The sequence below is a fragment of the Hyperolius riggenbachi genome, chromosome 3 (genome assembly GCF_040937935.1).
Source record: "Hyperolius riggenbachi isolate aHypRig1 chromosome 3, aHypRig1.pri, whole genome shotgun sequence".
In the NCBI taxonomy this organism is placed as follows: Eukaryota; Metazoa; Chordata; class Amphibia; order Anura; family Hyperoliidae; genus Hyperolius; species Hyperolius riggenbachi.
Window position 1 is genome coordinate 19,182,027 of NC_090648.1, and position 15,605 is coordinate 19,197,631.

Sequence of the window (15,605 nt, forward strand, 5' to 3'; positions counted from 1 at the left end):
AGGAGCCGTATATGAGGAGTGGTGGAGAGGAGAAGCTAGTGTAGAGACTTGCAGAGAGGAGCAGCAGATGTGGGGTGGTGGAGAGGAGAAGCTAGTGTAGAGAATTACAGAGAGGAGCAGCAGGTGAGGAGTGGTGGAGAAGAGAAGCTAGAGCAGAGACATGCAGAGAGGAGCAGCATATGAGGAGTGGTGGAGAGGAGAAGCTAGAGCAGAGACATGCAGAGAGGAGCAGCATATGAGGAGTGGAGGAGAGGAGAAGCTAGTGTAGAGACTTGCAGAGAGGAGCAGCAGGTGAGGAGTGGTAGTGAGGAGAAGCTAGTGCAGAGACATGCAGAGAGGAGCAGCATATGAGGAGTGGTGGAGAGGAGAAGCTAGTGTCAAGAATTACAGAGAGGAGCAGCAGATGTGGAGTGGTGGAGAGGTGAAGCTGGTGTAAAGAATATCAGAGAGAAGCAGCACAAGAGGAGTGGTGGAGAGGAGAAGCTAGAGCAGAGACATGCAGAAAGTAGCAGCAAATGAGGAGTGGTGGAGAGGAGAAGCTAGTGTAGAGACATGCAGAGAGGAGCAGCAGATGTGGAGTGGTGGAGAGGAGAAGCTAGTGTAGAGAATTTCAGAGAGAAGCAGCAGATGAGGAGTGGTGGAGAGGAAAAGCTAGTGTAGAGACTTGCAGAGAGGAGAAGCATATGAGGAGTGATGGAGAGGAGAAGCTAGTGTAGGGAATTGCAGAGAGTAAGCAGCACATGAGGAGTGGTGGAGAGAAGAAGCTAGTGTAGAGACTTGCAGAGAGGAGCAGCAGATGTGGAGTGGTGGAGAGGAGAAGCTAGTGTAGAGAATTGCAGAGAGAAGCAGCTAATGGAGAGTGGTAGTGAGGAGAAGCTAGAGCCGTCCTTCAGCTTCACCCTGCTCCACATTTGCCTGTGCCTTTTTTGATATGTAAGCCTGGCCGTGCCTCCTAAGGAAGCATAAATCTGACAGTTAAAACAGTTGCTTCCACCACATTTGCTTTAGAGGGAAAGGTCATTCTGGAGAGTTCACAGAAATACCATGACTAGGTCCAACTGTACGGTAAGTCACTGACCACAGAACACCTCCATGTACACACTCACTCCTGGCCTGCGAACAGATTTCTGGAGACTGCAAGGTAGGCAGAACACAACACTATGCCAGCCCACTGCTTCTTTTTTTTGTTTTTTTACTGCGCATAGATGTTCAGGGGACAACCTTGTCACTAACTGTCCCTCCCAACTAAGGATGTTCAAATCCGAACTTTGGATGAATCCGGATAGTTGTTATCTGGATTTCACCCAGTTATCTGTGCGGCGTGGGCGGGGGGAGGGTCAATCTTACCTCTCTGGCGTCTTCTTCGGTCCGTCCCTCGGGGCGCCTCCTACGATGCAGCCCAGGAGGCGGTCACGTGATTACAAACACTTCCTCCTCCCGGGTTGAAGGATAACAACTATCCGGATTCATCCAAAGTTTGGATTTGAGCATCCCTACTCCCAACGGCTCACAACGTAATCCCATACGTAGGCTGATGTATATATATATGTATAGTGTAGTGTATGGATGCTGTCTAGAGCTAATTTGGGGGGGAAGGTGGGGGGGGGTTAATTAACCACCCTGGCGTTCTGATTAAATCGCCAGGGTGGCTGCGGGAGGGTTTTTTTTAAATAAAAAAAAAACTATTTCATGCAGCCAACTGAAAGTTGGCTGCATGAAAGCCCACTAGAGGGCGCTCCGGAGGCGATCTTCCGATCGCCTCCGGCGCCCAGAATAAACAAGGAAGGCCGCAATGAGCGGCCTTCCTTGTTTTGCTTATATCGTCGCCATAGCGACGAGCGGAGTGACGTCATTGACGTCAGCCGACGTCCTGACGTCAGCCGCCTCCGATCCAGCCCTTAGCGCTGGCCGGAACTTTTTGTTCCGGCTGCGCAGGGCTCAGGCGGCTAGGGGGGCCCTCTTTCGCCGCTGCTAGCGGCGAATCGCCGCAGAGCGGCGGCGATCAGGCAGCACACGCGGCTGGCAAAGTGCCGGCTGCGTGTGCTGCTTTTTATTTCATTAAAATCGGCCCAGCAGGGCCTGAGCGGCAGCCGCTGGTGGTGTTGGACGAGCTGAGCTCGTCCAGACCGCTCAGCTGGTTAAAAGAAATACAGGGTTTTATTGAAACAAAATAATCAATTTTAATTGATTAAAAAAAAATCACAGCAGCAATCAGAGACCACCAAAAGAAGGCTCTATTACTGGAAAGAAAGGGAGGTAAAATTCAATTGGGTGCTAAGTTGTATGACCGAGCAAAAAATCATTACAGTTGCGAAGTGTTGAAATGTAAAAAATGGCATGGTCACTAGGGGAGTTTGGTAAGAGGTTAAAATATAACATGCTACTGTGGATAAAAACTGCACATTTTGCTAGCCTATTTGTCCTAGTTATTACAACATTTAAATTCTTTCCGTAGTACATTGTATAGTGACAATATTTTGTTTGGAAATAAAAGTGTATTTTTCCAGTTTTGCGACCTCCACTAAATACGAGCCCATACTTGCAAAAATAACAGCAATGTACCCTCATTACATACATATTTTAAAAAAAAGTTGAGTCCCTAAGGTAACTATTTATGTATTTTTTATGCTATTATTTTGGTAACTATGGGAGAATAGGAGAGGTAAGGGGTTCATTTTAATGAGGGATATATGTATTTTTATTGAATTTAATGTAAGAGTGTAATTTACCATTTGATTGACCCCCCCACCCCCTTCCCTCCCGTTTATTCCCCATTATTTAAATTGTGAACACAAGAGGAAGTAATGCGTGTATGTTTTACTTTCCTTTGAGTCTCATTGATGCCACACTGAGCAGTGATCACAGGCACTTAGATTGGTGAATGGTAACTGTGTCTCCATTCACTGATTAGGGTCCTTATGGGCGGTGACAAGAATAAGCGCAGGAGAGTGCAAGGACGTGCGCAGCGGGGGAGTTCCGGTGGAAGATGAGTATCTAGGTCCCTGGGACTTCAGGTGAAGTCCTGCAGGACGTAGATATACTGCATGCAGTGCAGTAACTAGTTAAACCATCAACTGGCTACAACTGATTTGTATTTCCTCAGCAGCTGAGTTGGTGTTCTCCCTACAGAGCAGTCCTGGAAGGGAATACGGTTATATTTCAACACTTTTTACAATTAAATAAAGCTTAAAGAACATGAAAGAAAATCTCAGCTGTGAGACAACTAATGCAGGCACAAATCCAAAACTTTGCAGTAGATCTTAACTGAAAAGTGAAGTAGGCTTAACATTTACCCGGTCATGTAGACAGAGAACATGGGCTCATCCACCAAGTGTTGGTTAATCATGTTGTCAAACACGGGAGTGACACCCTTTATGGCCATAGATGGGTAAGCCAGGCCTAGGATTCCATCATAAGGCATGTCAAGGAATGCACTTCCAGGCTCAGAGGTGCTCTCACCAAACTGCTGGTTCTTGATGATGATATTTTGGACCTGTGACACACGTAGATTTGCAATAAAGCTAAAGTAATCTTTAGAAACATAATTCTTCTTGCACAAGCATGTACAGTCATTCATTTGCACATCTGAAAACACTACAATAGTCAAAGGGACTTCTTTCTATAAGGCATCAAAGCATGGGCGTAACAATCACACCTGTGACCTCTGCCATCGCAGGGGGGGCCCAGAGGCTTTGGGGGCCCCCATCTTCCTTTCCCCAACTGCAAGTGCAGCCAATTAGCAAAGAAACCTCCCCATTTGCTCACAAAACGTAGCATGTGTCATTTTTTTCCTGCTCCAGTTGCTGCTTCACAACAGAACACTCTCTGCTGCCATTCACTGGCTCCCAATCTCGTTACCCGCATGGGGTTCAGGGATGAAAAGAACCACATGCTATGATTTTTGCAGGGGGGGGGGGGCTTATAATGTCTAGTTCTGCCCCTGTCTCAAAGACCGCAACAGACAAAAATAAACATGAAGTTCGAATCCCTATATACCGTATATACTCGCATATAAGCCGAATTTTTGAGCACAAAAAATGTGCTCAAAAGTCCCCCTCTCGGCTTATATGCGAGTCACCTACTTTAAGTGACCTCTTTTGTGTGAGATTATGCAGGAGAACAGAGGCGCCAAACTAGAGGAGGTAGTGGTGGACTTACCTCCTCCAAGTAGACACACAACAACTGTAGTAAAGACAGTCAATATATTTTATTTATGTCTGACTGTCTTTACTACAGTCGTTGTGTGTCTACTTGGAGGAGGTAAGTCCACCACTACCTCCTCTATTTACCAAGAATTTGGTTTTTTAAGCTCATTTAGCTTCCTTTTATCCTATTGGCGCCTCTGTTCTCCTGCATAATATTGAGTCCACCCTGGGTGGAGGGTTAAACCCCCTTTTTCTCATCTACAGAGAGCGACTTCTTATTCCTGAGAGGGGTCAGGAAAATCTCCCCACCTGCCCTTACAGTGGTTGCCTAATGGTAACCCTGGTTTGTGAGTATTAATATTTACTCTATCTAGTAACCATTTACCAGTACATATTACACTATTGGGGCTCTTGGTGTTCCTTGTTTTTAACTTTTGTGTGAGAGCACACAGCGGAACAAGAGCTCCTTCACTTTCAGCCACTCACGCGTCCCCCTGCATGTGGGTGGCCAGAATGTATTACAGAGCGGGCATCCAGTGCTGTCAGCCATGTGTCTGAAGTGCCAGAGCCTGCCTGTGTAATGATCAGGGATTTCCTCTTCCGTCTAGTACTGTACTTGCTGTTTCTCATATAGATGGTGCCATCTAGTCAGGGGTGAGCCTGGGGTGCCTGGCACCTGGGTGCAAGATTTTCTCTCTCGCCTATGGGAGTGGTTAAATTAACCGCGCCCAACCACATAACCACACCCATGTCCTGCCTAATCACACCTACACCTTCCACCTCTTTACGCATGCATGCGATACCCCATTCCTACCCCTCTTCCATTGGCTTGCTCCTGGCTGGCTTTGGCTGCCTGCAAGTCTGCTAGTCTCTGGACTGACTCAGGCTGAGAGGCTCTGCGAGTGCAACACAGTCACACACTGCGTATTTATGGCTGCCTGCGGCCACCCTACTCTTGCTCGCTGTCGTCGGCTCCTCCCCCCGCCAAGCCCAAGCGTGAGGTGGGCTGCCTGTATCTTCCCCGTTGTGCCGCACAGCCTGCCAGTGTTGCCAACCTTTCACGTTACTTTTTACTGACAAATACCTAAAAATTTACTGACAAAAGATTTTTACTGACAACATTTCCCCACTAAATGCACATAAGAGACAGCGTTTCACCAGTAAATGCACGTAATGACAGACAATCTTTCATCAGTAAATGCACATAATGAGAGACAGCTTTTCCCCAGTAAATGCACATAATAAGAGACAGCTTTTCACCAGTAAATGCACATAAGAGACAGTCTTTTTCACCAATAAATGCACATAACAAGAGACCGCTTTTCACCAGTAAATGCACATAATAGGAGACAACTTTTCACCAGTAAATGCACATAATAAGAGACAGCTTTTCACCAGTAAATGCACATAAGAGACCGCTATTCACCAGTAAATGCAGGATAATAAGAGGCCGCTTTTCACCAGCAAATGCACATAATAAGAGGTCGCTTTTCACCAGCAAATGCACATAATAAGACACAGCTTTTCACTAGTAAATGCACATAATAAGAGACAGCTTTTCACCAGCAAATGCACATAATAAGAGGCCGCTTTTCACCAGCAAATGCACATAATAAGACACAGCTTTTCACCAGTAAATGCACATAATAAGAGACAGCTTTTCACCAGCAAATGCACATAATAAGAGGCCGCTTTTCACCAGCAAATGCACATAATAGGACACAGCTTTTCACCAGTAAATGCACATAACAAGAGACCACTTTTCACCAGTAAATGCACATAATAAGAGACAACTTTTTACCAGTAAATGCACATAATAAGAGACAGCTTTTCACCAGTAAATGCGCATAATAAGAGACAGCTTTTCACCAGCAAATGCACATAAGAGACCGCTATTTACCAGTAAATGCACATAATAAGAGGCTGCTTTTCACCAGCAAATGCACATAATAAGAGGCCGCTTTTCACAAGCAAATGCACATAATAAGACACAGCTTTTCACCAGTAAATGCACATAATAAGAGACAGCTTTTCACCAGCAAATGCACATAATAAGAGACATATTTTCACCAGTAAATGCACATAATAAGAGACAGATTTTCACCAGTAAATGCACATAATGACAAACAGCCAGTGTCCCCAGTATATGTAGCCAGGGATATATGTGCCCAGTATATGTAGCCAGAGGTATATGTCCCCAGTATATGTAGCCAGGGATATATGTGCCCAGTATATGTAGCCAGAGGTATATGTCCCCAGTATATGTAGCCAGGGATATATGTCCCCAGTATATGCAGCCAGGGATATATGTGCCCAGTATATGTAGCCAGAGGTATATGTCCCCAGTATATGTAGCCAGGGATATATGTGTCCAGTATATGTAGCCAGGGGTATATGTGCCCAGTAGATGTAGCCAGGGGGTATATGTGCCCAGTAGATGTAGCCAGGGGGTATATGTGCCCAGTAGATGTAGCCAGGGGGTATATGTGCCCAGTAGATGTAGCCAGGGGGTATATGTGCTCAGTAGATGTAGCCAGGGGGTATATGTGCCCAGTAGATGTAGCCAGGGGGTATATGTGCCCAGTAGATGTAGCCAGGGGGTATATGTGTCCAGTAGATGTAGCCAGGGGGTATATGTGCCCAGTAGATGTAGCCAGGGGGTATATGTGCCCAGTAGATGTAGCCAGGGGGTATATGTGCCCAGTAGATGTAGCCAGGGGGTATATGTGCCCAGTAGATGTAGCCAGGGGGTATATGTGCCCAGTAGATATAGCCAGGGGGTATATGTGCCCAGTAGATGTAGCCAGGGGGTATATGTGCCCAGTAGATGTAGCCAGGGGGTATATGTGCCCAGTAGATGTAGCGAGTGACAGGGACCCCCTTTAGTTAGTGACACCCTCCCTCTCCTTCTCTAGTCGCCGCCGCTCCCCCCTCACCTTGCAGCAGTGTCAGACCTTGATCAGCAAGCGACCCGGCCAGTAAGAGGGCGCCGGACGCACCCGCTCTATATGCGGAAGTGATGTCACTTCCGCATATCAGTGCGCCATGCTAGGTCTTAGCGCCCGCACTATTGGTCGCCGCCTGATCGAGGTCTGACGCGGCACCGGCGGCTAGAGGGAGAGAGAGAGGGGCGGCCACACAGGGAGAGCGGCGGCCGGGCGGTGCCTCTCAGAGGCAGGCACCTGGGTGCCTTGCACCCGCAGCACCCGCCCAGGCTCGGCCCTACATCTAGTGGCATCTTTTAGACAGTCAGCAAGTACTAAACGGAAGAGGAAATCCCTGATCATTAGGGCCCGTTCAGATCACAAATGCGGATGGCCATGCGTGCGGAACGCGTGCGGACTGCAACGCGTACGAACGCATGGCCATCCGTGTTTGTGTGCGTTGCGTGGCTGATCCCATCACTGAAAAGTGAATGGGACAGCCACACGTTTTAGCAAAATCTGCATGCAGTATGCGTTCCCGGACCGCACAGGTCCGGAACACATGCAGTGTGAACATCAGACAGTGCACTCTATGCAATGTCTGATGTCGTGCGTATCGGCCACCTGCACGCGTTTCCAAAACGCGGCTGGAAACGCGTGCAGTGTGAACGGGCCCTTAACACAGGCAATTCTGCAGGCTCTGTCACTCCAGACACGTGGCTGACAGCACTGGATGCCCGCTCCGTAATACATTTTGGCCACCCACATGCAGGGAAAGCAGGACTCACAAGTGGCTGAAAGTGGAGGAGCTCCTGTCCCACTGTGCACTAATCATCTCCAGAAACATGGCTGGCATCAACGCGTAGGTAAAAGTGATGGCAGACCAGCAGAAACTTCTGACAAATGCGGTGGCCTGGCAGATATCAAACCTCTACTCCTTGGGTAATCATTGTTTACACTGACCTCCAATGAGCATCTCACTCATGGTACTTTGTTTTCTGCAGCAGGGGTGTACAGTATATAATGTACCGTATGACTCTGTTATTCATTACAGACCCTGTTGCATGGGTGTCTTTCTATATCCTTGTCACTTACCACTTGAATAATGCTCCATTTCTAACCTTGGATGGTGGATTTGTTTGGTCACACTTTGTAGGATCGACACTCTGGTTGATAGTTATTCAGTGGTGGTTTCATCTATATTTATATATATATATTACACCTTTTGCTTATTTTCCACTGGTCCTTACTCTGCTATTTTCACTTTGGCACACTGGGGGGCTAACTCATACTGGGGAGGGGGATTATATGCGAGCCAACCACTTTTTACTGTTTTTTGAGGGAAAAGTGGGTACTTTTGGCTTATATGTGGGTCGGCTTATATGCGGGTCATGTATATGGTGTGTGTGTGTGTATATGTATTTATATAATAAAAGAGCATTGAAAGTACGGATGGTGCCGACTTCATCTACTACTATATATATATACTAGCCGACCCGCGGCGTAGCATACACCGCATAAGAGGGTAGAGGGCAGGAAGGGTGTATTGGGCACAGCGGTGGGGAGGGGGGTTGGACCCCCCTCAACTGGGTCCCCCATGTGCGCCCCCCCTCCAGCTTAAACTCAGCAGGAACCCCCCCTCACCTGGGTCCCCCATGTGCGCTCCCCCTCCTGCTTAAGCTCAGCAGGAACCCCCCTCACCTGGGTCCCCCATGTGCACTCGCCCTCCTGCTTAAGCTCAGCATGAACCCCCACCTCACCTGGGTCCCCCATGTGCGCTCCCCCTCCTGCTTAAGCACAGTAGCAGCCGCCACTATTAGTAAGAGGCAGCGGGCAAGATGACTCACCTCTTCCATGTTCCATCGTGCATTCCAATGTCGTCACTTCGTGCAATGCCGCACACTGTACTGGTGTAATTTGCCTTTTTAAAACAGAAGGAAATCTGCAATAATTCAGCTATAAGTGAACATTTGTGGTTACCCACAATGCACTGCTACTAAATATGCAAATTACCCCTTTTCCCCGTTGGTAAGCCAAGCAAGCATCCAGAGCGGCTGCTGTATAGCAAGCATACAGCTTTAAATTTTACACAATCATATCAAACCCCCATGTGACAGCCTGTTTCAGACTTTTGGTCCTCATCAGTACATGGCAGGGATTGATATGGCTGTATGAGATAGGGCTTGGACCAGTACAACAGAGTAACCAAGCAGCTCAGGGAGACCCAAACCACTCGGAATGTATAGGAGGTTAAAAGAGACCAAAAAGACCTTCTACTACAAAAAGCAAAGCTTGGTGTAATTTGCCTTCCTAAAACAGAAGAACATCTGCAATAATTCAGCTATAAGTGAACATTTGTGGTTACCCACAATGCACTGCTACTAAATATGCAAATAATTCATTTTCACCCATAGCAAACCAAGCAAGCATCCAGAACCACTGGCAAATAGCAAGCCTATAGCTCTAAATTTTACACAGCCATATCAAACCCACATGTGACAGCCTGCTTCAGACTTTTGGCCCTCATAAGTAAATGGCAGGGATTGATATGGCTGTATGAGATAGGGCTTGGACCAGTACAACAGAGTAACAAAGCAGCTCAGGGTGACCCAAACCACTCGGAATGTATAGGGGGATAAAAGGGACCAAAAAGACCTTCTACTAAAAAATACTGTTTTCCGGATCATGAACGATTCGGATCTTTGATCCAAATCCTCCAATTCATCAAAATGAGTGATTTTGATCGCAAAGGGGGCGTGGCCAGGAGCGGCACGCCCCCCTCTCAGCGGGCAGCGGGGTCCTGGAAGCAGAGCAGAGATGGATCGCTCTGTTGGAGGGAAGCCAGCCTTGCAGGGACAGGTAGATAAGAGAGAGGGGACATCGGTGCCACTGCCAGATATGTGTAGAGCACACATACTGGCTGAAATGTGCTGCTCATTTTAGGCTGTCTGTTCCGTAGTTGTGCACAGTGAACAAATTGGAAACTTTTGGCTCAGAAGCACAGCACAGTAACTTTGCAGGCAGCGTGCTGGGCTAGCACAGGGCAGGCACTGTGATTGCTGTGCAATATGATCCCCCTGCACTGCTCTAAACAGCTGCACTTCACTTCTGGGAATGCTTTGGGGATTTCTTTCTTTCACTGTGCGACGTTTGCATTCAAAGTATACAGATGAACATATAGGTGAAATGTATGTAAAACATATGATTGCATGTGGGTAATGTGTGCAAACAAACATTTCTGCTCTCTGCTCGTCCCTCCTCTGTCCACTCCCTGCCCTCTGTCCATCTTCTCCCCTTCTCTGTGTGTCCACCCCCGTCCCCTTCTCTGCGTGTCCACCCCCCTCCCCTTCTCTGCCCACTGCAGGGAAAGACATGTCCTGCTAGTCATTTCACCCCCGAATGCTTCCCTAGTAAAATGATCCGAGATTCGGATCAAAGATCCGGATCTTTTCAATGATCCGATTCGAATCATCCAAATCATTGAAAAGATCCGAACTTCCGATCTCTACTAAAAAAATCAAAGCTTGGTGTAATTTGCCTTCCTAAAACAAAAGGAAATATGTATTAATTCTGCTATAAGTGAACATTTGTGATTATCCACAATGCACTGCTACTGAATATGCAAATTATTCCTTTTCACCCTTGGTAAGTCAAGCAAGCCTATAGCTTTAAATTTTACACAGTCATATCAAACCCACATGTGACAGTTTATTTCAGACATTTGGTCCTCAACAGTACATAGCAGGGATTGATAAGGCTGTATGAAATAGGGCTTGGGCCAGTACAACAGAGTAACCAAGCAGCTTAGGGTGACCCAAACTACTAAGAATGTATAGGAGGATAAAAAGTCCAAAAAGCCCTCCTACTAAAAAAACAAAAACAAACCTTGGTGTAATTTTCCTTCTTAAAACAAAGGGAAATATGCAATAATTCAGCTATAAGTGAACATTTGTGGTTACCCACAATGCACTGCTACTAAATATGCAAATAATTCCTTTTGACCCTTAGTCAGCCAAGCAAGCATCCAGAGCCGTTGGTGTATAGCAAGCCTATAGCTTTACATTTTACACAGCCATATCAAACCCACATGTGACAGTTTATTTCAGACATTTGTTCCTCATCAGTACATGGCAGGGATTGATATGGCTGGATGAGATAGGGCTTGGACCAGTACAACTGAGTAACCAAGCAGCTCAGGGTGACCCAAACCACTCGGAATGTATAGGAGGATAAATGGGACCAAAAATACCTTCTACTAAAAAAATCAATGCTTGATGTAATTTGCCTTCTTAAAACAGAAGCAAGTCTGCAATAATTCAGCTATAAGTGAACATTTGTGGTTACCCACAATGAATAGCTACTGAATAGCCAAATTATTTCTTTTCACCATTGGTAAACCAAGCAAGCCTATAGATTTAAGTTTTACACAGTCATATCAAACCCCCCGTGACAGCCTATTTCACACATTTGGTCCTCATCTATACATGGCAAGGATTGATAAGGCTGTATGAGATTGGGCTTGGACCAGTACAACAGAGTAACCAAGCAGCTCAGGGTGACCCAAACTACTAAAAATGTATAGGAGGATAAAAGAGACCAAAAATCCCTCCTACTAAAAAAAGCAAATCTTGGTGTAATTTTCCTTCTTAAAACAGAAGCAAGTCTGCAATAATTCAGCTATAAGTGAACATTTGTGGTTACCCACAATGCACAGCTACTGAATATGCAAATTATCCCTCTTTGCCCTTGGTTTGATATGACACTACTTCTTCTTGCTTGGACCAGCCCCTTCTTCTTGCTTGGACCGGCCCTGGGGGCAGGGCGCTACTTCTTCTTCTTGCTTGAAGGTTGAGGTACTTACTCTATTATATATATAGATATCCTACCAGTGGTGCTCAACAGAGCTCGAATATTCGAGTAGCTCGAATATTCGAGCTATTTTTCAGCTATTCGAGCTCGGTATTTGAGCTCCGAATAGCTGGAGATATTCGAATGGGCTATTCGAGTGAACTCGAATAGCACATTCACTATTCGCGCTATTCGAGCTAACAGCGCTATTCGAGCTCGAATACCGAGCTCGAATAGCGTCATAGCCCAGATTGATGTCCTCAGAGCCAATCAGAGGGCTCCCAGGCCCTCTGACGGCAGCCAATCACTGAGGGGGACCCTGGCCAGCCCCTACCCTATAAATAGCGGCCGCCATCTTCCGTTTTTTCGTCCTTGCCTGACTTTGTACAGAGAGAGATCTGCTCCTTTGTGCTTTGGCTTAGCAAGAGCTTTATTGTGGTCATTCACCTAGCGTTTTTGCTCACATACACCTCCTATATACACCTATATTGTTGTTAGTTAGATAGACATTGTATTTTAGTTAGCAGCTTGTGTGTTACTAGAGAGCCAGCTGCTGCAGGCAAGCTTACACAACTTTAGGCCTCAGGGCCTGCCTGTGTGGGCAGCTCAGCTGTTCTTTCCTGTCCTCTGTTAGTTTATTTCTCATCTATACCAGTATTTCTGCTGTCCTTTACTAGCTACTGAGTGATTGTATTTTGTATTGTAGTTATATAACTGTACTAGGACTAACTAGGACACTCACTGTCACTGTTTGTTCATAGCTCCTGCGTGTGACCGTGTGTGTGTGCGTGCACTGTCTGTAGTGTACACACACTCTATTTCCTTCTGATTACTGATTAATTATTGTAATTTCTAGTTGTACTTCCTGACTGTTACTACTTACTTACTGTACTAGGGACACTCACTCAGTCACTGTTCATAGGCTAGCTCCTGCGTGTGTGTGCGCGTGCACTGTCTGTAGTGTACACACACTCTATTTCCTTGTGATTACTACTGATTACTGAATCTGATTAAGTTGTAATTTCTAGTTGTACTTCCTGACTGTTACTACTTACTTACTGTACTAGGGACACTCACTCAGTCACTGTTCATAGGCTAGCTCCTGCGCGTGTGTGCGCGTGCGTGCACTCACTGTCTGTAGTGTACACACACTCTATTTCCTTCTGATTACTGATTAATTATTGTAATTTCTAGTTGTACTTCCTGACTGTTACTACTTACTTACTGTACTAGGGACACTCACTCAGTCACTGTTCATAGGCTAGCTCCTGCGTGTGTGTGCGCGTGCACTGTCTGTAGTGTACACACACTCTATTTCCTTGTGATTACTACTGATTACTGAATCTGATTAAGTTGTAATTTCTAGTTGTACTTCCTGACTGTTACTACTTACTTACTGTACTAGGGACACTCACTCAGTCACTGTTCATAGGCTAGCTCCTGCGCGTGTGTGTGTGTGCGTGCGTGCACTCACTGTCTGTAGTGTACACACACTCTATTTCCTTGTGATTACTACTGATTATTGTAATTTCTAGTTGTACTTCCTGACTGTTACTACTTACTTACTGTACTAGGGACACTCACTCAGTCACTGTTCATAGGCTAGCTCCTGCGCGTGTGTGCGCGTGCGTGCACTCACTGTCTGTAGTGTACACACACTCTATTTCCTTGTGATTACTACTGATTATTGTAATTTCTAGTTAGTGTACTAGGGGACACACTCACTGTTCACTGTTCACACTTACTGATTACCGATTATTGTATTTTGTATTTGTACTGTACTAATCAGTTAGCCATCTAATCACTTAGTGATTAGTGTCACCTCACCCACCAACCCACTCCATTAAAGTAACCCACTTTTCACCTGCCCTTTTAAAAAACTTTTGTGTTTATGCCCAAAACGTCTAAGATGTCTGGAAGTGGCAGCCAGCGCGGTTTGGGCAAGGGGAAGGGCAGCAAGGGAATCAGGAGGAGAGGGAGCAGCATTGTGGCAAGCCGCGGCCGCGCCACCATGCACAGTTCCGCAGCAGCAGCAGCAGCGTCAGTGGCTAACATTCCTCCTATAGCCACTGGCCGTGGACGCCTTGGGCGCCGCCCAGCAGGAGCATCTGCAACTCACGCTGCAGAGACACAGCAGCAGCAGCGTGTAGCACCTGCTCCGATTTTCCTCCAGCCGGGTCAGAAACGTCCCATTGAGGAAAAGGATGCAGACACTGTGGTGCAACTGATGACGGAGGATGAGCAGCCCGCCATCAGCTCTGCATCCGAGGCCTCCACCCTCACCACCACCACCACCACCACCCCTGTTCGCAGCAGCCGCCCAGCAGGGCCTGGGGAGGAGGCCAGTTCACCGTCACTCGCCGACCTGTCATTCAGCAGTCTTTTGACCCCAGGCATCATGAGTAAATTGTCTGCTGTTGTTGGCGATCTTGAGGAGGAGATGCTGATGGGCACTTTGCAGGGGGGGAGGGATTGGACAGCAAGACTGTGGCAACAGTCAAGCAGCCCATCCATGCATCAGGAGAGGAGTTTGGGGGGTCATCATCCCAGCAGGACATTTTTTCAGGAGGGGGAGGATGATGATGACACGGTGACAGACAAAGACTGGGTGCCACCAGCTCCAGGGGATGTCGTCATCAGCAGCTCTGAGGAGGAGGAGGAGGATGCGCTTGTGGGCCTTGCAAGGAGGCGCATCATTGCAAGCATTGGCAGCAGTAGGCAGGTCCCACAGCCTGCTGGTGTCTCAGGCTCAGCAGCAGCAGCAGCAGCATCTGCCAGTACCACCACCAGCTGCACCCAAGCCCCCGCCCCAACCACCACAGGGAGACAGGCAGCAGCGGCTCCAGGCCGTAGGGGGTTGTTTTTGTCACCAATCTGGCGGTTTTTCACCATGCCCACAGTGTACAGCAAGTACGCCACTTGCAACCACTGTCAGCGGAAGTTGAGCAGAGGTGCAGACCCCTTAAAGTTCAGCACCAGCTCGCTCATCAACCACCTTGCTGCGAAACATTTCCACCAGCATGAGGAGTTCCAGAGGCTGAAGGCATCTGGTGCTGGCAGTGGCACCACACCCATCACTGCACAGCCTTCAGCAGCAGCAGCAGCAGCAACAGCAGCCACCCGCCCTCCTGCTACTCCAGCAGCACCAGCAGGAGTGCGGAAACGCACTGCTCCTCCCCCCTCTGCAACTCCTGCCGCCGACACTGAGGCATGTTCTGGCAGCCAGTCCTCAGTGGCCTCCTCTGCTGTGTCTGCTGATTCCCGTGCCAGCAAAAGGCCACGCCAGAGCCTTTTGAGCGAGTCCTTCCAGGGGGTGGTTAGGGCTCTGCCTCCCAGCAGCCGTCGCGTGCGGCAGCTGAACGGCTTGCTGGCACGGGCCATGTGCTCCCAACTCCTGCCGTACACGCTCGTGCAGGAGGGGAGCGACATGCGTGCGCTGCTTGCTTGTGCAGCCCCAGACTGGCAGCTCCCCAGTAGACACTTCTTCGCCCGCAAGGCCATTCCTGCACTGCACCGCTTTGTGATGGCCAATGTGGAGTGAGGGCTGGAGCACGCGGTTGGTGAAAGGGTCCACGTCACCATGGACTCCTGGAGCAGCCGCTTCGGGACAGGCCGCTACCTGTCCTTCACTGTCCACTGGGTCAGCTTGGTGGAAGGGGGTGAGGATGGGAGAGCAGCAGCGGGCACA

General features: G+C 47.8%; 1 protein-coding gene across 1 annotated transcript in view; it reads right to left on the reverse strand.

Annotated features, from left to right (window-relative positions):
* LOC137561872 (cathepsin E-B-like) overlaps positions 1–15,605 on the reverse strand; it is a 61,465-nt gene that overhangs the window by 17,546 nt on the left and 28,314 nt on the right. The window contains exon 5 of the mRNA XM_068273224.1: positions 3,294–3,493. Within this exon, the coding sequence (XP_068129325.1) occupies positions 3,294–3,493 (200 nt within the window). The remainder of the gene's footprint in view (positions 1–3,293; positions 3,494–15,605) is intronic.